This window comes from Gekko japonicus, unplaced genomic scaffold, assembly GCF_001447785.1.
Source record: "Gekko japonicus isolate JY-2015 unplaced genomic scaffold, Gekko_japonicus_V1.1 scaffold637, whole genome shotgun sequence".
In the NCBI taxonomy this organism is placed as follows: Eukaryota; Metazoa; Chordata; class Lepidosauria; order Squamata; family Gekkonidae; genus Gekko; species Gekko japonicus.
The window spans coordinates 160,466-185,562 of NW_015172573.1; the positions used below are offsets into that span (position 1 = coordinate 160,466).

General features: G+C 47.4%; 2 protein-coding genes across 6 annotated transcripts in view; one reads left to right on the top strand and one right to left on the bottom strand.

Moving 5' to 3' along the window:
• Positions 1-14,527, top strand: part of PFKM (phosphofructokinase, muscle) — a 74,349-nt gene extending 59,822 nt beyond the window's left edge. The window contains exons 16-23 of the mRNA XM_015421377.1: positions 496-583; positions 1,781-1,933; positions 3,723-3,887; positions 5,567-5,628; positions 7,301-7,412; positions 9,191-9,290; positions 11,917-12,022; positions 14,288-14,527. Coding sequence (XP_015276863.1) covers positions 496-583; positions 1,781-1,933; positions 3,723-3,887; positions 5,567-5,628; positions 7,301-7,412; positions 9,191-9,290; positions 11,917-12,022; positions 14,288-14,435 — 934 coding nt within the window. The 3' untranslated portion in view covers positions 14,436-14,527. The remainder of the gene's footprint in view (positions 1-495; positions 584-1,780; positions 1,934-3,722; positions 3,888-5,566; positions 5,629-7,300; positions 7,413-9,190; positions 9,291-11,916; positions 12,023-14,287) is intronic.
• A 2,448-nt stretch (positions 14,528-16,975) lies between these two features.
• The window catches only part of ASB8 (ankyrin repeat and SOCS box containing 8), a 17,088-nt gene continuing 8,966 nt past the window's right edge, over positions 16,976-25,097 (bottom strand). For all 5 annotated transcript variants that reach the window (XM_015421382.1, XM_015421380.1, XM_015421383.1 and 2 more), the window contains 2 exons: positions 22,232-22,336; positions 16,976-18,529 (listed from right to left, as the gene is read on the bottom strand). In XM_015421382.1, the coding sequence (XP_015276868.1) occupies positions 17,900-18,529; positions 22,232-22,336 (735 nt within the window). In that variant the 3' untranslated portion in view covers positions 16,976-17,899. The remainder of the gene's footprint in view (positions 18,530-22,231; positions 22,337-25,097) is intronic.

Here is a 25,097-nt window from a genome sequence, read left to right on the forward strand (position 1 = left end):
GGAAAGAGGGAAAGGAAAGGAAAGGAGGGAAAGAAAGAGGGCAAAGAGATGGAGAGAGGGAGGAAGGCTCTACCCCCACCCCCGCAGATCCCTCACTTACCGCGATCAAGGCCTTCCCCAGGCTGCAGCGCTCTGGCACAGGCCCCGGTTAGCCGGCAACGGGCCTCCTCAAGCCTCCCCCGGGCAGCAGCGCTCCAGCGCGGGCCCAGGAAGGCCGGCGACAGGCCTCTTCAGTCCTCCCCCAGGCCGCAGCACTTCGGCTTGGGGAGCTGGTGGCGGGGCTTGCCGCCGCCGCCATTTGTGTCAGCTTCTGAGCTGCTGGAGCGGTGCTTCCGCGTGCTCTGGCCCCAAATGACTAACAATTGTTTAGTGGTACCCTAATTTCCCTCAGTGTACCATTTGTGAGTTACTGAAATAGATACCTTGTGTTTTCCACAAGACGTCCCATCCCGTGGAAGGGTGGGACTGATGTTTCCCCTGCTAATTCTGTTGCAGGACTCTGCCTAAGAAATACTTTGAACAAATCAGCAGCACCATCGCTGACTTCAGCATTCATGGGTTGATCATTATTGGAGGCTTTGAGGTAGGTCCTAGGAAAGTCTTGGCTGTACAGAACTTGAGATGACAGGAGAACGAAAGCGATCTTCTCCGGGGGTTATCAGTGTTGCTTTCTGAGTGCTTTAAGAAAGTGGGTGGGGCCGGGTGGGGCTTTTGCCCAGCGAAGCTTCTGATCAGCGGCTCTGCAGATTTTTTAAAATGTTGCTTGAGCAGCAGCTGCCGCCACAGCACAAGGATCGTCAACGTGTGACTGAAGGTGTGGCAGCCATTTTGTGGTTGGCTCCGCCTCCTGCAGCAGCCACTTTGGCTATGGCCACTGCACTGTGTCAGAATTCCAAAGGTGCCCGCAGGCTCAAAGAGGTTGGATATTCCTGTCACATCAGATCTTGGAAGCTAAGTAGTGTTGGCCCTGGTTAGTACTTGGATGGGAGGCCACGAAGGAAGTCCACAGTTGCTATGCAGAAGCAGGCATTGGCAAACCACCTCCCTTCATCTCTTGCCTTGAAAGGCCGACAGGGTTGCCATGAGTCGGCTGAGACTTGACGGTGCTTTTCACCACTAATTTTCTGCATTCCACAGAATGCTTCAGTAGGCATGACAGAACAGTTGCCTGTAGGCTTTGAAAGAGCCCCCTTTTTGTTTACCATCGGAATCCTCAACTAGGTCAGCAAAGGGTGTCCCTCTGCAGGGTGGGGTTCTCGTGGTGCTTGAGGTAGAGTCCAGTTTGGTGTAGTGGTTAAGTGTGCGGACTCTAATCTGGGAGAACCGGGTTTGATTCCCCACTCCTCCATGTGCACCTGCTGATGTGACCTTGGGTCAGTCACAAGCTCTGATAAGAGCTGTTCTTGAAAAAGAGCAGTTTGTGTCAGAGTTCTCTCAGCCCCACCCACCTCACGGGGTGTCTGTTGTGGGGAGGGGAAGGGAAAGGAGATTGTAAGCCGCTCTGAGACACCTTTGGGTAGTGAAGGGCGGGGTATAAATCCAATCTCTTCTCTTCTTCTTCTTCTTGTGGAGGGGAGAGATGGTGTGATAGGAAAGCCTGTTGTCAGGAGAGGGGGGGGAAGAGATGGGCAGAGGGAAGGAAGCCACGGGTGGGGGCTGATGTTGAAAACTGTTTTCGGGATTTTAGGAGCATGTTCAGAACAGTCCGCCTGCATTTTGCCGCTGCCCTCTCTGCTTCTCACACTGGCCGTGAAAGCAGCACTGTTTGGCCTTCCCATAGGCTTTCACTGGCAGCCTGGAGCTGATCGAAGGCCGATCAAAGTTCGAGGAGCTCTGCATCCCCATCTGTGTTATCCCCGCCACCGTCTCTAACAATGTTCCCGGCTCTGACTTCAGCATTGGTGCGGACACCGCTCTCAACACCATCACTGCGGTAAGGCGTCTGTTTCCCTCCTGGCTCCAGATCACTGTGTGTACGTATTCTGTGATTTCCTGCGAGTGCAGAAAACATATGGGATTCTAAGCCCCATGGGAAAACAAGGTTTGTTTTTTTAAACAAACAGGCTTTTTGAGAACCTCTGTTTTCCTTTAAAGAAAAGCAAACATTTGGGACTGTGAAGATTTGGGGTGATCTATATGGAGTCTGTGGATAATGTCTCTAGTGCCAGGGCTGGTCTTGATCCGATGTCAGAGGGTGGGGCTCAGTGTCAATGTATATTGTTCCTTTCCGTCACTAGCAGAAACAAAAACAGTCATGCAAGCTGAGGGAAACATATGCTCATTTGTAAGTGTACTAGTTTTGTTTTCACAAAACTTCGGAACCGCCGAGCTTCAGTAGCAGCCGGGCCGGGTTTTGGCGCCCCCACAATGACCTCCCAGAGAAATCTTACTGGATCTTTGCCTTTAAATAAAGGCTGTGTGCTAAGACAAGAGGCATATATCAGTAAAGCAAGATTACATCATAAAATGTGCAAGTCCATACATAGTATACATAAGTTCATAAGTAGTTGACGAAGACTCTGGATTTTGATCTTCGTTTCGAGGGTTCTTCTTCAAAGAGTTTAAACTACTTCATAAAGTACTGATAATGTACAGAAGATTCAATCATGTATCTGTAGGAAAAATCATTCACACAGCACTCATAAAGCACAGAAGCCTTCAGACTAGTAATACAGGAAACGTTCAGTCCTTATACTCATATAAAGCTTACTGACCATTTGAGAACATGTTCCACTATAGATCAGATGCCCGGCTTTAACAGTAGTTAAGGGAAACTTTGGATGAAAATAAACAGAGAATATACCCTAGGTTTTAACTAGTACCTCTTATCTGCTACATGGCTAAAAACAGAAGAGCAGTGGCTGCTTCGCTGTCCTTCTCCTTGCTAAACACAAAGAGCCATAAACTTGCGAATACATGCATACAACATCAAAGCATTTTCTACAAACAAGATTCCAGCTGACCAATAGAAAGGTTACAGGTCACTTAATTAGGATAAACAACTCCCACAAGCTTCCCCCACTTTAACTCATCTCTAAGCAGTTACAGGTTAACAACAACAACAGTTAACTCCATAATGGCTGAAATGTAAGCAACTTGCAGGGGGGCTTTTGGGGGCTCTGCCCCCTTTCTTAAAGGCACAGCCCCACAAGAATGTCTCCCGTAAATGCTTTTTTCAATCATTTTAAAACATTTTTTTAAAAGGCGTGTGCTCCTTTAAGCAGAGTGGGGTGCTGTAGCTGATGAATTCCTGCACTGAGCAAGGGGGTTGGAGTAGGTGACCTCTAGGATCCCTTCTAACTCTGTGTAAGAAATTGGTCTCCTTTAAGAGAGTTTTTCTGCCTAAGTGTTCGCTCTCTTGACTGTAGAAGTCATCAGCCCCACCTGCTGGCTTGTTATCAGAATTGTTGCTTAGGCTGGCAGAAGTGATTAACTTGCAGCAGCTGAGAACTGTCGTCTAAAGCGGTTGCCAGCTTGCAGTTTAGAGACCTATCCTGGTAACAGCTTTCTATTGGCTAAATGTCTTCTCCTTCTCCACTGAGAACTTCAGCCCCACCAGAAAAAGAATTTGCCCCACCAGCCACAAGATCCTGGCTACGGGCCTGGCAACTTGCAAACTCCAACAAATCTTTTCCTTTCCAGTAATTTTTTCAAAACCCTTGTTCAGGGATGGTCACTGTTATTTGATGTATTATTTGATGTGTCATTTGTTAAATCCATAGACATGTGACCGTATCAAGCAATCTGCAGCTGGCACCAAGAGACGGGTGTTCATCATTGAGACAATGGGAGGCTACTGTGGCTACCTGGCTACCATGGCAGGCTTGGCTGCTGGAGCTGATGCAGCGTATATTTATGAAGACCCTTTCACCATCCGCGACTTGGAGGTGAAAATCTTTGTAGACCTCTAAGAGCTGTTTCTTAAAGGCAGGCCTGTTCCTAAGGATGCTTCACAGCATGATGCAAGTTCATGGAAATCTTACCTCTCCCAAAGCCTCCACTACAAATGTTAAAGCAGACATTTCCAAAGTGTGTGATGAGGCTATGAGACAACCAGTAATGCTCCACAAGGAATAAATTAATTAACCCTTGGAGGAGGTTCCCTGCTGCATCTCAGCTTGATTAATCGAGTCACAGCCAATGTTCCTTCTAAGCTGTGGAGTCTTGTGAGCAAACATTCTACTTTGTGAGCTACCGGCATGAAAGTTGTGAGCGAGTGATTTGGCTGCTGCATGAATCAGTTTGCTCTGGAGCCCTCCTTCCTGAGCCAAGGCAAAAATGTGTGAGCCAGAGGCTAAAAAACAGTGAGCTAGCTCACACTAACTCAGCTTAGCGGGAACCCTGGTCACAGCTGTTTTCTTGGAATCAGCCTCCATGAGGGACGAGTAATTCTGGTATAGCTTTGCATCAGGGTAAAAAGAGCAAGATTGAATTGCTTCCAGCGTAAGGATGCAGCAAAACCACCCAGTTCGAAGGAGGCTGCCTGTTGTGTCTCTGCATGAATTATCCCATGGGGATTTTCTCTTTCCAGCTAGGCGATGAGTTCTGAACAGTGAAACATGCAGAGCAACAGGGGGTAGATTTCTTTTTGAAGGCAGGTAAATCTTGCTTCTACATATATTAACACTAACACACACACACAACTTTTTCGAAGTCAGAGAATATAGTTTGTCTCCAGTTTTAATTCAGAAGACCAGTATACCTCAGTTTCTTATGCATGAGTGTATTTGTGGACAAGGGGCTATATGATATTGCTGATGTAAATGAATTCAGAACTCCACTTTTTGTAAAACAAAAAACCAGTGATGTCTCAAACATGATTTTATAAATTGTGGTACAACTTTCAAGCTCCCAACTGATGCCACAGTACTGAGCAGTCATTCGATATGTATGTGTGTGTGTGTGTGTGTACAGTTATGGAAGACAGAGCTGTTAGACAGAGAGCCAGTTTGGTGTAGTGCTTAAGTGTGCAGACTCTAATCTGGGAGAACCAGGTTTGATTCCCCACTCCTTCACTTGCACCTGCTGTGACCTTGGGTCAGTCACAAGCTCTGGCACAGCTGTTCCTGAAAGAGCAGTTTATGTCAGAACTCTCTCAGCCCCACCCACCTCACAGGGTGTCTGTTGTGGGGAGGGGAAGGGAAAGGAGTTTGTAAGCCGCTCTGAGACGCCAAGTGAAGGGCGGGGTATAAATCCAATCTCTTCTTTTCTTCTTCTTCTTCTTAGTTTGGTGTAGTGGTTAAGTGCATGGACTCTAATCTGGGAGAACCGGGTTTGATTCCCCACTCCTCCACTTGCAGCAGCTGGATGACCTTGAGCAAGCCATAGTTCTATCAGAGCTGTTCCTGAAAGAGCAGTTCTTTAAAGAGCTCTCTCAGCTCTGGGGAGGGGAAGGGAAGGAGTTTGTAAGCCACTCTGAGACTCCGAGTGAAGGGCAGGGCATAAATCCAATGTCTTCTCTTCTTGTGTGGAAAGACCTCAGCTTGTGTGTGGATTTGGGAAACAGCTTCTTGCTTTCATAAGAAACCATGTGATCAATGTTGACCAATCTTTCTTTGGCTAACAGGCTAATGTGGAACATCTGACTGAGAAAATGAAGACCACAGTAAAGAGAGGTCTAATACTGAGGTACCCTTCAAGTCTTGTCAGTTAAAAAACCCAGGAAGTTGTTTGTCATCTAGAAGTGGCTTCCATATCCGTGTAAGAGTATGCTCTCAATACCAGCATACACTTTTCTGTTCTGAGGCAAACTAAAAACAACCCACACCCTTCAGTTCTTTAGATTTTCAGCATGGTTCATCTTGAATGAGGCAAATCTGGCTATGGAGTAGAGTTCCCAATTCTGGCTTGGAAAGTTCCTGGAGATTTAGAGGTAGTTCCTGGGGAGGATAGAGTTTGGGGGCAGGAGAAAGCTCAGCAGGGATGCCATGTCACTCTAGGACTTCCATTTCTCCTAGACTCTATGGTATACTATAGAGTCCACTGTCCAAAGGAGCCATTTTCTCCAGGGGAAATGATCTCTGTAGACTGGAGATGAGCTGTAATTCTAGGAGATCTTGAGGCGGCACCCTGAGGTGGGTAACCCTACTATTGATTTATTCGATTTATGAATCATCTGTTCCCTACAATGTAAGGCTCTAGGCGATGTACAATAATTAAAAACAAAATTAAAAGCAAAAAACGAAAATTGGCTACGTTATCTCAAGATGGCGTCAAACATTCCTTTGTTACCCTACTCTGGACTGCGTCGCTCTCTCGCAGGCAGGTGTGGAGAAGGCTGAAGCGAAGATGGAAAGAAAAAATAGGAGGAGGGTGCTGGCTATGATGAAACCGTTGCTGTCCTAAACTAAAAGCCTGGCAGAACATTTCTACTTTACAGGCCCTGCGGAATTGCATTACCTTCCGCAGGGCCCTGGTGGTATTTGGCAGAGAGTCCCACCAGGTCAGAGCCAGGGCCGAAAAGTTCCCAGCTCTGGTCGAGGACAGCCGGCTCAAGACAGAAGGTGCCTGTTGGTTGGCACATGTGACATCATTGATACTCTTTCTCGCCCCTCCTGTTCAACCCCAAATCCCCAGGACAGTTTTGCAAGTAGGGCTGCCAAGTGGGGGTGGGGGGCGGGCAAACCCCCGCTTTGGAGGCCCAATTTTTGCCGCCGCGGAATCGGGCCCCGGGGGGAACCCCGCCCCGGCGTGCGCATCACCAGGAAGTGACGTTATGATGCCGGGCATGCTGGGGGCGGGGCCATGACCATCCAAGGGGAAACTCTATGGTTTCCCCTCGGATGGTCGTGGCCCCGCCCCCAGCGTGCCCTCGTCATAACGTCACTTCCTGGTGACGTGCGTGCGGCACGTGCGCGCTTCGGGATCCACCCGGGAGTCCCCCGCTGCGGAGGTAAGCTATACTTGGCAACCCTATTTGCAAGCCTTGGGGGAAAGTTTTCATTTGTTTTCTGGCAAAGGGAAAAACGGCGTGCAAGTGCCACTGTGTAAAGACACAGGATTGTTTTGTGGAGTAAATCTACAGAACAAGGGAAGTCTTCAGTCAGCTAAGCTTGGAGGGTCATCAAGCCAATAAGCGAGCAGAGTGTAATTCTTTTTTCGCTCTCGATATGGCAGCCGGATAGTTTCAAAGAAAGTTTGTCGACAGTCTTGTGAGAGAGAACTCTCTTAGCACTGTATTGAACCCTTCCATCTCTTTATCGTTTCCCTTACCTGCTGGCACTTTTAATTCTTGCTAACAGTAGACGCACGTTTTCAGCCTTATTCTTGCATGCTGTCTTTTTTATCCCTGCCTTTGCAGAAATGAGAAATGCAATGAAAACTATACCACTGAATTCATATACAACTTGTATTCTGAGGAAGGGAAAGGCGTCTTTGACACCAGAAAGAACGTGTTGGGCCACATGCAACAGGTAAGTCAACTGCCTGAGAAACCAATATTCGGTTGATGCTAAAGCAGTCTTTAATAATCACGTTAGGTGTTCCCTGAATGTGCAGGTAGCGTGGCTGAGCCAAGACATGAGACAGATTGGCAGGCCCTTCGGAGGAGCCATGAACGGTTGGTCTTACTCATAGACTACCAGCTGGACACATGCGCTCCTAAGTGACATACCTACATTTGCTACTTTGGTGTCCAGGTGTCTTCATGTCTATGAAATACTACTTTGTTCCTGGTATGCTTTTCAGATCACACCAACTGATCTCAACAACTAGTGCCTTGGGAAAGATTAAACCAAGAGATTCCCAATTCCGATCTCCCATGGTAGGCAAGGCAGTATTTTCTAACACTCAGCTGCTTCCTTTCCACCTGATCTATTTTAAGGTTTGTTATAAGGAATATTGTGAAGACATAAGGAATATTGTGAAGATAACACTATTCAAAGCGTTAAACAAGTATTACGAGCAGAATCCCTTTTCTTCTTCTCGATAGTTGCGATGCTTTCTCAACGTTTCATTTCTTCATTTATATGGCAAAACAAGAGTCCCGTGACACCTTAAAGATTAACAGAATTCCAGCATAAGCTTCATCAGAGGCAGGGCAGTATAAGGGCTACTGTGACACAGTAGATCCAGGTGGGGTAGCTGTGTTGGTCTGAAGCAGTAGAACAACGTTTGAGTCCAGTGGCACCTTTAAGACCAACAAAGTTTTAGTCAAGGTATGAGCTTTCGTGTGCATGCACTATTTTGTGTGCACATGAAAGCTCTTACCTTGAATAAAACTTTGTGGGTCTTAAATGTGCCACTGGACTCAAACTTTATGGTACAGTAGTTAAGAGTGTCAGATCAGGACCTGGGAGACAGGGGTTCAAATCCCCCATTTTGCCATGGAGTTTACTTGAGTTACCCTGGGCCAGTCTCATCCTAACCTAAATCACAAGGCTGCTGTGATGATAAATTGGAGATTTTATGCTATCAATATTATGTCTGTCTTTTGTGTCTCACTGTGCCGGGCAACCAGCAGGAGCTTGTTGGGGAGTGCAGGAATATGGGAGGGGCACCAGCTTGGCATGAGCCATGACATCACTTCCTGGAAAACCAGAAGTGACATCACATTGTTTTAGGAATTGCTGGAAACTGTGGGTAAAACCATAGAGTTTCTGGTGATTCCTAGCATGACACATTACTTCTGGCTTCCATCCAGAAGTGGCATCATGCCGTAAATGATGCCTACTTTTTTTTTAGCAACTAGGGATGCTGGCAGGAGGCCTGGCAACCCTAGGGAGGGGCAGCCACAGAATGACTGATGCAGGAGGCAGAGCAGGACCACAAAATCTCAGGGAGTGAGATCACGCATAACTCTGATAGTGATTCTTCAGTCTTTCAGACAGCAGCTCAACTGGATGCCTTTTAAAATGAACATATTGTTTAAAAATATTTTCGTGCTTGCACACAGCTTTCTGCAGTCACACCGTGAAGATCCTTGGGCTGTGGAGGCAGCTACTGCCAGAGCAACTTTTTTGAAATCTGCACAGCCAATCAGAAGCCCTGCTGGGCTAAAGCTCCACCTGGCCCTGCCCACATTTTTAAAATACTTGGTGGGTGCCATGCTCTGGTACTTAAAGCTTCCTGTCTCAGCAGCGCTGGTGCAGTGAACCCCTTCTTTAGGGCCTTCTGAGCTATCCACAACCCCTGTTCCCACAAGCACGATTCTAATGGAAAATCATTCCCATTCTCCCTTTGTTTATCACAGGGTGGGTCACCAACTCCATTTGACAGGAACTTTGGAACTAAGATGGGTGCTAAAGCAGTGGCGTGGATGTCTGGGAAGATTAAAGAATGCTCCAGGCATGGTAGGTGGTGGCTTTCCATTGGGTGGTGTGCAGTATGTTGGAGCTAGCTTTGGCTGCCAAGGGGGAATGTATAGAACATGGAGTAGGTACCCTGTGGAGTCCGTCCTTCCTGCCTTATGGCATGCACTTCATCCATTCCTGGAAAAGGGTGACCAGGACATAGTTATCTGTGCCTTGGTAACATCTAGTTTAGACTAGTCAGGACCCCATGAGGAACCACAGGAGCGGGGAGCAATGTGGAAATCCTGTCCCACCTCCCAATCTAACTCCTTCAAGTATACTGTTATGATGTACCCCTATATCTCCCCAACTGTCTGTCTGATTTTCCCCGCCAAATCTTCAGTTCCCCTCAAGAGCCTGAGTTGCCCTACAGTAGCATGTATGTATTCATTGTCCTAAAAGACTTGACTGTCCCACCCTATAGTTCAGATTCTTACTTTAGGCTTTTTCTCAGCTCAGGAACTCTACTGAAAATACAGGAGCTGTCCAGTTTTCTAAACCCTTGAGAAATTTATTTATTTATTTATTTAATTTATATCCCACCCTCCCCGACAAGGCGGGCTTACATAGAGACATTTAATGACAAACAAAGCCAGGATTCATGGAGACATTCAAACATACCGATTCATATTCTCTGCTGTTTACTTTACAACTTTACTAATCCTGAATGTGTTGCTGTGGATAGATATACCTGCAACTGCTGCACCATAGCCATCTGCACAGATATATCCCTAGCGTGGCTGTATTATGGCCAGGGAAGTCATCACATGCTGTCAGCTCCTGCCTCTTGGATTTAAACGGTTGAGGCAAATTAACTTTCAAAAACAGAATAAAGAATTTATTAGGCAGGGAATAAATGTATAGGGAATAATCAAGGTTTTGAGATTGCTGAGGTAACAATTTTCTAATATTTACAGAGTTGAATTCATAGAACATTCAAGAGTGTATTTTTAGTTTTGTCTCAAGGCTATTTCTTTCTTTGAGAGGTACTTTTAGTACATTTCAGCACAACAGTTCTTATTGATGTTTCTAGATTTCTTCCTTCAGATATTGCAGGTTTTCCTTTAGATAATACAGCTTTTCATTAATTCTTGAGGTGTCTAAGCTACTCTCCTTTATCACAGACTAGGGTTCTCTTCTCAACCCCTTTCACGAGCAGGCAGTTGTCCCTAAGAAGCAATAACTCCTTTTACTATTTGGCTTGTCTGGGAGCTCTAACTTCCCAGACCTTCTGCCACATCCTTCTCCAGTGTCCTTGTCTGTATAAGATTGTTCTGCAGCTTTGCTTACAGAGATTCTAAGTTCTCCCTCAGAGCAGTGTTAATATATTTAGACGATGGGGTTTTTCTTCTTTCTTTAGAGGTACTTTTCTGACTACTGCCTGTCAGAAAACACCAACTCCCTCAGAAGCCAAACCCTCTGGCTACTGATCCAGACGTTAGTAAGACCGAATTGCAAAAGACCTAAAGGTGAAAGGCTAAATTGTGAAAAAACCACTTTTCCCTCCTGATCAGCTATTTTATTTTCTCTCCCAGCTGATGCTGGCCAATCAGAGAGTGAGCAGAGCAGCCAATCACCTTAGCTCTTCTCCAGGGAAGATTAACTCCTAACCTCCCTGACTCTCTTTACCAAGCAGCATTTTAAAAAGCCTGCTTTTCTGTGCTATCGGTCACAAATGTAAACTCTTAGGGCCTGTAACAGGTTGATTTCCCCTCCCATTTTTTTTAAAGTGAGACCTGTTACAAATTCAAGCCACCTCAAACTTCTTAGGGGAAGAGGTGAAAATATACATATTTAAAATTGAATTAGGAGCATGGAAGGAAGTCCCAGCAAACTGCATAGGCTGCCCATGTGTCAAAACATGTAAGAGTTCATTGTCCAGCAAACGCTGTAGAGTCTGGAAACTCACTGGGCAGATCCAAAGGAGGGGTGCCACTACTGAAAGTGCCATGCTCTTTGTAGCCCCCTAGACTGGCCTCTGTGGGATTCAAAAAGACAATCTTGTAAGATTATCTAAGCACCTGTGGGCTAGGTGCTTCCTGAGGTATCCCAGACCATTTGGGGCTTTAAAGGACCATTACCTTGAATTACACTTGGAAGCTAATGAGCAGTAATAGGTTCCCAGGCAGGAGCAAATGCCAGGATGCTGAATTCTGAATTGGAAGCTGCTTCCAGATGGTCTTTTAAGGGAAGCCCCAGGGAGAGCTCATTGCAGTAGTCAAGGGTTGAGACCGAGGCTATAGAATTGGGCACCGAGGCCAAGAGACTGTACGCCACTCCAATCTGTCCCATTCCAGTCTTATCCCCCCACAATTTCCTAGGCCCAGTCTACACATGCAGAAATAGGCAGTGGAATGGACCACTACACCATTGCAGAATATGGGTGGCGGCTTTCAGTCTTGCAAGCTCCTTCACATAAAAATCCACACAGAAAGCTAGCTAGTGCAGCAGGGAGAAAAGGGTTCTACCACTTTTTGCTGTGGGATCGTTTTTTTAAAAATGAGAGAATATTCCAAAATTCTCATTGCACAGAGCTCTAACTTAGTGCGGTCTGTTTCGCCACCTCCTTCTCTTGCCTGTGTAGTTTGTGAATTCAGTGAGTGTTTCGCCCCGTTCTCTCTTTCAGGCCGTATCTTTGCCAACACTGCCGACTCAGCTTGCCTCCTAGGGATGCGCAGACGGGCTCTTGTGTTCCAGCCTCTCGCTGAACTCAAAGAACAGACAGATTTTGAGTAAGTTTCTTCCCTTTCTTCTCTGAGGGCCCCGTGAGCGAGACCGACGGAGAGCGCTGTGCAACCTGCATGAAAAGGATCTCACTTGGCAGTTTCTAGCCCTCGTGGTGCCGGAGGGAAAAACCAAATATCTTAAAATGGAGACTGAAAAACGCGGCCAACGTATTACCTGCACCCGGACCATTATGCTAACCTCCCCGGGCTGCGGCTTATTAATCAGCGAGAATTCAGTTCTGCCAGCCTGCCTTGGGAAGAACTAGAAACAACCCCTCAGAGTATCTGGTGGGCGGCTGTCAGACTCCTGGACGAGGGGAGCAGATATAGGATGCCTTTTCTCTCTGCTCCCCACACTCCCCAGGAGGTACAAATGGTTTCGAGAAGGGTTAGGAAGACACCGGTAGAGGCAAGAGGCTGTAGGAAGCCATCTGGGTGGGGAAGGACAGGGTATAAACTCAGTCACTGGACAGGGAGCCAGGGCTGTGGATTGCAGAATATGTGTGAATGGTTTCAAGAAGGAAGATATGGGATGAATTTTTCATCAAATGTGCAACCTTCTAAACCTCACAGGGTCTCTAAAAAGTTGCACAATTATACAGTTCTGCAAAGGGAGGAAACAAAACGCACCCCAGAACCCAGTAATAGAAGCCCGAGAAACTAGGAGGTGGATGGGTGATAAAGCGCAACATGTCAAAATGTGGACTATATTTCTGAAGTATTTAGGGAGCTGAAGGCCATTTCACATATGACGTAAAGGCAAACTTTGATAAGGAGATGCAGCCAAGCACAACTCCTTCAGTGAGGAGCTGTGCCTGGCTGCCTCTCCTTATCAAAGTTTGCCTTTGTGCCATATGTGATGCTTGCGTTGGCTGCATGCACATTACATTTATTGTGTGCTAAATGCACATCTGAAATGTAGTGTGGCCAAGGATGTAATAATTGCTAGGTCAGGACCAATGCTCCCTCTAAACTGTGGAGTCTTGTGAGCAAAAATTCTACTTTGTGAGCTACTGGCATTAAAGTTGTGAGCAGGTGATTTGGCTGCTGCATAAACTAGTTTGCTCTGGAGCCATCCTTCCGGAGCTAAGACAAAAACGTGTGAGCTGGAGGCTAAAAAACTGTGAGCTAGCGCACACTAACTCACCTTAGAGGGAACACTGGTCAACTCAGGACTACTTTGCTTTAACACAGATTACAATCACTGTCCCGTTAGGTACGTTCTGTACCCCCAGAGTCTAGTTCAGTCCCAGATGGTGAAAATACACTGAGATCTGCCCAATTAACTGTGCAAAATCAGTTTATTCAGAAGTGAATTCATTCGAAATCTGGTGTTGGAGAGTTTTACAGATACTGTGGACCACCAAAAAGATAAATCAGTGGGTTCTAGATTAAATCAAGCCCGAACTCTCCCTGGGAGCTAAAATGACTAAACTGAGGCCATCATACTTTGGTCACATTATGAGAAGACAAGAGCCACTGGAAAAGACAGCCATGCTAGGGAAAGTGGAAGGCCCAACAGGAGATGGATTTGACTCAGTCTAGGAAGCCACAAGGGCCCTCAGTTTGCAAGACCTGAGTAACAAGAGGACATTTTGGAGGTCATTAATTCATAGGGTCAGAAGTGACTGGATGGCGCTTACACACACACAACATACTTGCATGGAAAAACCATGACCTATTTAGTTGGGGTGGTAGTGGTCACCAGGGGTCGTTTCGTAGAAAAAGAGCTAGGGGAACTCATTAGCATATGCTACACCCCCTGACATCACCAGAAGTGTGTCATAAGGCCACACACCCCGCCCTCAACGGTCCTGGCCGGCGGGAGTGCAAGGAAGCCCTGCAAAGGCCCTCCCTGGCCCCAGGCAGGCAGGGGTGGGGAGAGGCAGGGAGGAAACAACTTACCCTCCCTCTTCTCCTGCCTCCTCCTGGCTGAATGAGGGCCGGAAGCAGGGGCGGGGCTTCCCCCGTACCTCACCCAGGGGAACTGCGATCCCCCCCGAAATGACCTCTGGTGGTCACAGAGCTCTTAGTGCAAAACTTTGGGCGCCTTAACAACACGGATGCTTGTATATTTAACCAGATACTCACTGTGCCAAATGACTGGCCTGCTGTTATTGTTTAATGTTCAAAATAAGTGGGCACTGGGCTTACAGGGTCCAGCTGAGTATCTTGCAAAGACTGAGAAGCTGTGGCCAACCCGTGGTACGGGGTCACCAAAACGTTAGCCTCCTTCCTCTTACGAGACCACCCGCCTTCTCTTCCCGACAGACACCGTATCCCTAAAGAGCAGTGGTGGCTGAAGCTGCAGCCCATCTTGAAGATCCTCGCCAAGTACAAGATTGAACTGGATACATCAGAGACGGCCCACTTAGAGCACATCACGCGCAAGAGGGTATCCGGTGAAGGTTCGATCTGAGCAGCTGGGAAGGCGGCTGCAACTCCCCCACTCTCTCTTGAAACAAAGATGCTTTAGGAAGGGGCACCAGAAATAAATTCTGAATTTATTTCCTTCCCCAGCTTAGTGTTTGGCTCTCAACCTAGTTAGTACTTCTGTAATAATGGGCTGTGGATCTGCTACAGGAGGTTTTTTAAAAAAAGCAAAATCCAGTTCACATTGGCCTATACACTTTGGTATGTGAAAAGGTACTGCATTTATGAGTTGAGGAATACTATTATTCTTCCTTTAGAAAGCTCGTAGTAGCCCTGCCTCTCTCTCTCTCCTATGGAGCAGCCAAGTAACACACCTTCTTCTAACATTATCAGTGCTGTAGGATTAGGCCATTCAGTGGGCCTCTGTGGAGTTGAATGATCACAAAACAGAGGTATTCATTCAAGCTCATCAGAATTTACTGCAACACATTTCTGCTGGTAAGCAATGCTCCCTCTAAGCTGTGGAGTCTTGTGAGCAAAAATTCTACTTTGTGAGCTCCTGGCATTAAAGTTGTGAGCGAGTGACTTGGCTACTGCATAAATTAGTTTGCTCTGCAGCCCTCCTTCCTGAGCTAAGACAAAAATGAGTGAGCCGGAGGCTAAAAAACTGTGAGCTAGCTCACACCAACTCAGCTTAGAGGGAACACTGCCACTCTCCATTTGAACATAAAAAAGGAACTACCTCCGAGCTTCCCTTGGAGTACCTTCGCAGTCGCCCACCGTACTTGAAAGAGTTTCAAAGGTTCTAAAATAAAACGGGGGCTGTTTAACTAGAGGCTGTAACACTGATCTCCAGGGTAACATTGATCTCCTGCGTACTACGCTTAATTTCTTCAAAAAGCTGGAGGCATGGAACATTCAACAGGAGAAAGCAGCTGCCTGCGCCACATTTTACACTGAATTGTACCGGGACTTTTTGCTAATATGCTGCCAGTCCTTAGGAGGGCACTCCCCATTCAGCAAAACAAGGTGTGTTGCTGCTATCTAGTGCATAAGGAAAACAGTCTGATCAGTATAAACATTTCACCCCCCGAACACATTCATAGAAGACGAAATTCGGTGCAGCTCATCCCAAGTTTAATCAACAAACTGTTAATGCTCCACACGAATCATCACTGCCTTGCTGAATATATCTTGACCCGGGACTCTTGTAAAAGGGGTCTCATGGCTCACAGCATGATTCGCACCTCCCAAGAGTATGGATGCTGAATATTCAGCATGTGCTTCGGCAGGCCCACAGCTCTGGGGGAGAAGAGCGCTGTGCGGTACGTGAGCATCTTTATACGAAAGACAGGACTTGCGGAATTCAGAAACAGCAGCCCCGTGTTCCTTAGTTGCTCAAACTGGAGGCATAAATGCGTCTCTTTACATTAAATGGCACGAGCAGCCCACAGTTGTGATTCCCGTGCTAATATTTACCTTTACTAACAGATTAGGGCAGCGATTTTCAAACTATATGTCCCCTGAAGGAGCTGCGGCAGGCCCTGAAAAGTTAAGCTCCCACGACAAGTGCATCCATGCTCCCCACAAGAAACAGGGAAATCTTCTGCAGCCTTGAATGCCCCCACACCTCACTGTACAGGCAGCAGGATCCTCCCAAGCGAGAGAGGACAGTCCGGAATACCTGGATTGCAGTCCATATTACAGGGCACAGGGGAAGTACGATGGTATCACCCGAAAGCACAGCCCCCAAAAGTGAACCCAAAGTTCCTCCGAAGAAGCAAGGAAGTCCCTCTAAGTGTTTTTTTTAATTTCTCCCCTTATATACACACAGTAAAAATGAAGCAAAAAATAGCTGCTGTTAAAAAAAAGCTGTCCAGCGTGAAGGCAACCCAGGAGTTGACTGAATATGATAAGAGCCACTATTGCTTGGCTGGATACAGTAAGCTAGAGCTTTCTTCTGGAGCTGCGAGTCAAGCCGGAGAATGTGTGACTTAACAAGCTTCAGAGCTGTGAATGAGATCTGCAAAACACACGGAGCAGAGAAGAGCTCGCTGCCTCTATCACCCTATGAGACAGACTCTGCTCTCACGGCTAGACTTTTTTAAAAAAATTATCTACAACTTTCCAGGCAGTGAGCCAAGGTGGCTTGGTTGGGACGCTTATTGCTAACTCCTGATCAACGAAGGCTGCATCTACACATGCAGCTGAATGAACTGTACCATTGTGAATGCTTCTCTATGAGCTTTTCCACATTCTCATTTCCTTTGCTTTTAAGTTCCTGTTTCTTGGGGGGGGGGTGTGTGTCTGTTCTGCACACGTTTCGCTCCCTCTAGTGGTCGAGTTGATATCACACAAGTTTATATCCAGCATATCTCCCTGCAGATTTAAACTGCAGGTTTTTATGCCTGACATAAACCTGACTGACATCAAACTTGACCACCAGAGGGAGCAAAACACAAAACACGTGCAGAACAGAACACCTTCCCCCCAAGAAACAGGAACTTGCTAGTGAAGAAAATCACAATGTGGATGTGGAAATGCCCTGTCTGTCAGGCCTCCCCCCCCCCCCCCCCCCCCCCCCCGATGCTAGAAGACCAGCACAAGGAGAGAACTGGGCAAAATGCTACTTTCCTATCTGCAGGAAGTTTGCTCCCCATTCTCCACCCCCCCTACCAATGAGGGAGCACATTCACAAATCAATATCTCGCACCCTCAGGATTAAGTCATGCTTCAAAGTTCTGCTGTCTTCATCCAATCTGTGTCTAGGTCTGGCCAAAAATTTAAAAAGCCAAGTGAACACCATGATTCAGTAGTGCTTTCAGAAGGGCTGCCCCTCACCTGCTTAAGTGGAACCTCCCAACAGAGTGAACAGGAGAGACATAGAGAAGGTGGCCAAAGTCACGACCTCCCCGGATTTCTCGCTCAGATCCATCAAGCCATTGCTCCCCCTGAAAGGGACAGGTCAACTCCCGCCACCTAACAAAGCAAAATGGGGTAGGGGCTTGCAAATCGCAAAGCTAGAAATGGGAAAGCAGGGTCACCCAAGGGCTTCACTGCGTGTAAGGACATTAACACACACCCCCAGTAAGTCAGTCTGCCGTCCATCAGAAGCCCCTCTGGACAACGATCCTCCTTCCCCCTTTCTGTCAACGAGTCTCGGCAGAAGTCTTCACTAAGGTTCTAACAAAGATCTGCCTGCAGGGTAGAGGTGCAGATCTGCCTGCAGGAAATAGACAGCAGGGCTGTTGCTTGAGGCTTCCTGGGCCACCGGGGACATCTTCCAACCGCTTCCGCCGAAGGAGCGAAGGCAGAAGAGCCGAGGGAAACAATCCGGCCACTGCCAGGCCAAGGAGCCCTTCTGCTGGCGAAGCTACAGAGAGAGCGCGCTACAGGATCTATTTCGTATTTGCTTCGATGGTCTGTGCGAAATGCCGGGAAAGGAGCAGCGCAGGAGCCGGCTGATCTGTGCAATGGAATCCCACAAAGCTCACATCCCGCCCCCCCCCTTTACTTAAGCAAGACATACTCCTTCAGAGACTCCGGCAAAGGGAGCTCCTTCACCGCATCCGGCAGGAACTGGACTCCCAGGCTGTGGCGCACGGCGTAGCGCGACAGTGTCTTCAAGGTGCCGGGGACGGAGCACAGGGTGGTGAGCTTTGCACACAGCTGCTGGGCCCGCAGGACCTCGCGGGGCATGGCCCCGTTCTTCCGCAATTCAAAGTGCCCGACGGCTCTGTGCAGGAGGTCAAAGCAGGCGTCTTCCTTCTCCGTGCCCAGTCCTCTCACCAGCAGGGCCACCAACCTGGAGATCGGTGTCTGCCCCTTCAAATTGACCACCCGGACTTCTGCCCCGTATTCCAGGAGGATGCTGACACTCTCCAGGTTGCCCTTCATCGCTGCCCAGCTCAGGGGGGTGTCGTCGTTGTAGTCCAGGGCATTGACAAAGGCTCCGCTCTCCAAAAGCGTTCGGACGCACTCGGCGTTGTTCTTAAAGGCGGCCCAGTGCAGCGGTGTGTCTTTGTTACCGTCCAGGGCATTTGGGTTGGCCCCATATTCTAGAAGGATCTCCACGCAAGTCTCGTCCTTCTCCGCTGCGTAGTGGAGAGCTGTCCGGTTGTACCCATCAAGGGCATTGACCTGCAAAAGCAGAGAAGGGATTGTTTTAGGACACAGACCTTAAAAGGATTAGTCACAAAAACTGACTTAAGTTCAGCATTTGTCCAGCATGCTTTTTTTTTTTTTTAAAGTCAGTCAGAGGATGGAAGGCAGGAGTGCTCAAATCCCCTCCACAATTCAGACCAAAACAGCTCCTCAACACACGGTACTTTCACATAAGCCCCATTAAATTGAAAATTCACCGTGGGACCAATGCTCCCTCTAAGCTGTGGAGTCTTGTGAGCAAAAATTCTACTTTGTGAGCTACGGGTATTAAAGTTGTGAGCGAGCGATTTGGCTGCTGCATAAATTAGTTTGCTCTGGAGCCATCCCTTCCTGAGCGAAGGCAAAAAAGTGTGAACCGGAGGCTAAAAAACTGTGAGCTGGCTCACACTAACTCAGCTCAGAGGGAACACTGCGACAGGTCTCAAGAGTCCAAAGATTACACTGCTGTCCTGACTCCCCATTCAGAAGCAGCGTCTCTGTATGCATGCGGTAAAGGATGGCTGCGGTCATCTTGTTCTGCCCTTGAACTTCTGAGGGGCAACAGGTGGCCGAGCTGAGAACTTTTGGCCGGCCAAGCAAAGCAGACCTCGTGTTCTCTGGGCCTCTGTCCTCAAATGTAAACACTGCATAAGACGAGTCCCCAACCTTTTTGAGCCTGCGGGCACCTCTGGAATTCTGCCGCCGCGTGGTGGGGGAAGCCACAAAACGGACGCCACGGGAGGCACAGCCAGCCACAAAACAATCGCTGCAACTGAACCTGAGTCGCATAGTGAAGATCCTCGTGTCGTGGTGGTGTGGTGGCAGCTGCCGCCAAAGCAACATCTGTGCAGCCAGTCAAATCTCCAATAGTCAGTCAGAAGCCTTGCTGGGCAAAAGGCCCATCTGGCTCCCACCCACTTTCTAAAAACTATCAGTGGGTGCCAGAAAAGATGCTGGCAGACGCGACGGCACCCGCGGGCACCATGTTGGGGACCCCTGGTATAAGAGGATGCTAACTCGTGTGAACTGACCAGCCCTGCTAAGCTTATGAGATTGGCTCTCTACTGCTTATAAAATATCAGACTGCCAGCTTTTCTCTCTTTTGAACACCACAACTGGTGACCTTGGTGTCTCCCTGTTAATGTGAACATTTTATCAGGAGTCAAGAGAACATAAAAAGCACAGGGCGGGAGGCCACGGCCCAGCGTATTGAGATAAATGTTCACTGCTGACGGAAAGTGGAAGCTTCATCAAATGCTGCCAACCCAACCTTAAGCCATGGAGCAAAGATGTTGTGCAGCAACTTCAGCAAACCCAAAAAAGCTTCACTTGTGGATCTGCAAAGGCCGTTAAAAAACACAGCAATGCTGAAAGCAAGCTATTTTTGAAATTCAGGCATCTGGGGGCAGGAATCCACACCTCAAAAGCACTTCTGCCGAGCAAGGCTACTGGAGATTTGACTGGCTGTGCAGATCTCCTGTTCCTGAGAATCTGCCTCTTTGTAATCATGTAGGCTGTAGTATAATGATGCACAAACATTATTATAAGGATTTTATGTTAATCAGATTGTCATTTAAGGTCATTCAAGCTTTGTTCTACTGCTTCTGACCAACATGACTACCCACTGGAACCAGTCCTCAGTTTGTTATGTAAGGAATCTTGAGAATGACCAAGACTGGAAGGGTACAGACTCCCCACACACACACACAAAGGGCCACTACCCCCTCAAAAGTAATCATATCAAACTCCCTGCTCTCCCTACAAAAGTCTAGTTCAGCTTTCCTCAAGCCCTGGCAGCAGGACTTTGCGTGTCCCTCCTTCCCTGCCAGCACCCACCAGCACTGGGACGTTGGGGGCTGAGGAAGACATCGCGTAAGAAGATTCTACACCACTGTGGAAGGGAATTCAACCACGTCTCTTTGTAATGTGCAGATAGAATGTCCCCAAAACAACTTTTGACGAGGCACAGAGTCCGCAGTTCAAAGAAGAGTCACGCTCTCAACATTCCCACAGGCACACCTGAAGTTGTTCTCTCAATCGCTTAGCATTATACTGAATTCTGCACAAAGTGAACTGATTTTATTCAAGTGGAAGCTTGTTGGCAAACCAGCTTTTAGTGGTGCAGCAGCCAGAAGAGCCGAGCTCAGAATGCCTTCCCTAAATGCTGGAGGCACGTGGCACGTTTGGCCTCATCCTCTCCTGAATCGTTAGTATTTTAGAAATAGAATATAAATCATCTCGATGCTTGAGCACACATGAAGCTGCCTTATACTGAATCAGACAATTGGTCCATCAAGGTCAGTATTGTCTACTCAGACTGGCAGCAGCTCTCCAGGGTTTCAGGGAGAGGTCTTACACATCCACCATACTGCCTGGTCCTTTTAATAAGATGCTGGGGATTCAACCGCTGACCTTCTGCACGCCAAGCAGATGCTCTGCCACTGAGCCACAGCCCTTCTCTTGTTATATATAAAAAAACCACAGTTCAGTTCTATAAACACCACCAGAAACCAACAAAATGAGTACAAAAGATCAAATGGGTGGTATGTGGCTTTACTTTCCAGGATTTAATAAAGGAAGAACAGGTTTGAACAAACTTATAGCAGTGCAAATAATTCCAGAGTACGTGCTGTGTCTTTAAAGGTGAACAAAATTTTATTACAGCTTATACTTTAGTCCTTAAGGTTCCCCTAGACTCCAGTTTATTTTTACTGCAGCGTTATTTGCCTTCTTTAACCAGCCATTCGTTAGTTTAGACACTGCAACATATACATGGATTTCTTCCTCGTTCTGAAACGAGGGGACCAACAATATTTTCCAAAGTTTAACATGACATTCTTTCAGAAGAATAGTGAATAGTTTACAAGTCGACATGACAAAATTGCATAACCTCATGCTAATTTTATTTTAGTTTTATTTTTCCAAAGGACATATCTATGTGATGTCACCGCAGATTATTTCCAATCCACATGGGTGTTTACCGGATTCAGAGGTGACAGAAAAGGTCCTTTTCCCCATACAGTTCCATGTAATTTATGAGTAATAGTGCTTCATATAAACTTTGAGTCCAGTGGCACCTTTAAGGACAAAAAGTTTAATTCTGGGTATAAGTTTTCGTGTCCCTGGACTCAAGCTTTGTTCTACTGCTTCAGACCAACATGACTACCCACCTGAACCAGTCCTTAGTATGTTCTACTGCATTCCTTAGTTACAGTTAACATAAGTGAACAAGGTAACTTGCAGCACACATCCATCTTTTACAGGTGAAAAATCCTGACCTTCCATGCTGCCGTACAGAACCTAGCATCGATACCAGGGAGCTGACATTGGGCAGTGGCTAAGAGACTTGGCTTACATCACTCTCTTCTACTCCATTTTATCCGCACGACAACCCTATGAGGTAGGGTAGACTGACAGAGTGTAGCTGGCCTAAGGCCACCCAGAGAGTTTCCATGGCACAAGTGGGGATTCGAACCTGTGTCTTCCGAATACTAGTTCAACAATCCTAACCTCTGCACCACACTGGTGCTGGCCTGGGACAGGACACTCTGCCACAGCCTCGGCTCACCTTCAGTATGGGATAAACTAGATCTCAGGAGGATTTTCAAGACTTGATGGGCACACTTCGGAGTGCTGCATAATTGCTATTTGTTGTGACTGTCCCTCATGGGCAAGCAGATTTTCTGCGTCCGTCCTTACCTCCGCTCCTTTTTCCAACAGCAGCTCGATGCAATCTGCATCTGCAACCATGCAGGCACAGTGCAGTGGCTTCAGCGTGCCATGCATACAGTTAACATCCGCTCCCTGGAGGAACACAGAAGAAAAAAAGAGAGAGAGGGTTTAGCAAGTCCATCTGTTCTTGAGTGTTGATAATGTCTTTAAAACATGCCATTTAATAACAGGAGATACAATAGGTGGGTGCTTCTTAATTATTATATACACAGAATGGGACACACACAAACTAACTGAGGCTTTTGAAGTACAGCCAAAGACTTACAAAAAGGATTGAGAAACAAGATGGTCAGTCCTGTAATCGCACAGTACAGGTTTATAGTGTGGCTATATAGGATGGAAAAAATGGAAAGAAGACTATCTTCTGCTCTACTGGAATTTGGACACCCAATAAAGTCGATGGTTGTAGATTCAGGACAAACAGAATGAAATTTAACTGGTGGATTATCATAGGATGCAGCAGTGGCCACTAGTTTAGCTGATTTCAAAACAAAATTAGGTAGATTTGTGGAGTGTGAAACCACTGATGGACCATTTGCCACGTTCAGAGACAGTAACCCTTTCATGCCGCTGTTAAGGGACAGGAACAAGGCTCCCTCTAAGCTGTGGGGTCTTGAGAGCAAAAATGCTACTTTGTGAGCTACTGGCATTAAAGTTGTGAGCAAGCGATTTGGCTACTGCATAAATTAGTTTGCTCTGGAGCCTGAGCTAAGACAGGAATGTGTGAGCCGGAGGCTAAAAAACTGAGCTAGCTCACACTAACTCAGCTTAGAGGGAACTCTGGACAGGACCAGAGACACAACTCTCGCTTCCATACCCTACTTTGCAGGGGGGGGGGGGAGAATCTGTCTGGTCACTGTATGAAACAGGAAGCTGGACTAGATGTGGCCAGTGTTTGCCTTCCCAGAGAGAACTCAGATATTTGTTTAAATGCTTATTTAGAAACCTTCCCTTTTCAGTCTGGCAGCCCTCAAGCTGAGCCTCCCTCTAACTTTCCCCTTCAGTCCCCTTTCCCTCGTCTTTCACAAGCCCACCCTGCATCCCCACTTCAACTTATGTTCAGCTCATTAACTGATCTACAAGCTCAAGGAAGAAGAATATATATATTACCTAAAAGTACAGCCCAGATGAGAACGACAGTGGATTAAGAACATCACACGAGTAGAATCTAATGGATCAGAGCACTGATTCATCTAGTCCAGCGTCCTGATTCACACAGTAGCCGGCTGGTTGCCCTGGAGGGCCAAACAAGCAGGGCATGGAGGCTGAGGCCCTCTCCTAAGGCTGCCTTCCACACATGGTTACCCATGAAGGCGCATTACACCGAATCAGACCACTGGTCCGTCAGGGTCAGTACTGCCTACTTGGACTGGCAGCAGCTTTCCAGGGTTTCAGGTAGAGGTCGCTCATGTCGCCTACTGCCTGGGACTTTTAACTGGAGATGCCGGGGATTGAACCTGGGACCTTCCGCAAGCAAAGAAGCAGCTGGTCCCTCCCGGCACTGGTAACGGAAGCTCTCTCCAGGTAACACCCAAGGACTACCACCTTCATTGCGTTTTCTGGCCACTGGGCTGAGAGGTGGTTTATTCAATGGGCTCCGGCAGCCTCTAGAGACCGAGGGAATTAATATAGCCCCATCAGCTGGCAGCATCCATCAAATCTGATCTGGAAAGCCTCCCTCTCGGAGAGCTGAGTCATCGGAAACGGAGGAAACCTTAGCGTTGCCCTTTGGAGCTGGAGAGGCTTTAAAAACCTTCCCCCGAGGATCAGAAATGTCACAAGCAAGGAGGCTTGAAGAGCAGCGTCGAGAAGCCATGGAGCATCTGCACTGAAAGGGGGGCAGACGGTCTTCCTGTATCTCCGCCCTTTATACCGCCAAAATCCACAGACACACACACACACACAAACACTCTGCTTTAAAAAAAAAGGATTGTGGAGGAGGAGGAGAAGATTGGATTTATACCCCGCCCTTCACTACCCAAAGGTGTCTCAGAGTGGCTTACAAACTCCTTTCCCTTCCCCTCCCCACAACAGACGCCCTGTGAGGTAGGTGGGGCTGAGAGAGCTCTGACAGGAACTGCTCTTTTGCAAGAACAGCTCTTATCAGAACTATGGCTGGCCCAAGGTCATCCAGCCAGGTGCAAGTGGAGGAGTGGGGAATCAAACCCGGTTCTCCCAGATTAGAGGCCACACACTTAACCACTACACCAAACTGGTGGCAAGGAAGAACTTCTTTGAAAATCAAGCTTTTCTCAAGTTGCCTTCTCTGTTCCACACAAGCTTGGATCCCCAGTGAATCTGTCCACTTATGATGGGATTTCTGTCCACAGAACCTGACTTTCACACATACACACCAAAGCTAACTGCAGCCCAAATGCTGCTCCTGTGGGGACGGGACCCCCAAGAAGAGTGTGTCTGTGTGTGTGTGGGGGGGGACTGGTAAAAAAAGCACTCCCCCATCCATATAGTGTTGCTGGGAGCCGCTCCTTTGGAACTGCTTGCCTCACTGCAAGCTAGCAGCCCTTATTACGTGGGTAACTGGGCAGCTGCCTAGATTTCGAAATCAGATCAGGAGTGGGCACAGCCACCAATCAGGAAGAAAAGTTTCTAGAATCCAGAAATCATCTGGAAGATGTATTCCCTTCTGCAGAATCAGAGGACACGACACACAGCAAGACTAATAGTTTTAGCAATTTTAGCACCAAACACCACAACATGGTTATTTCAGTTCTGACAGCAAGTACACATTCCCAGTATACATTAATTGTGGCCTCTTTCAGAAAAGGCTGCGACACGACCTCTCCTTAGGATTCTCAGAGCAAGGCGAGGTCCC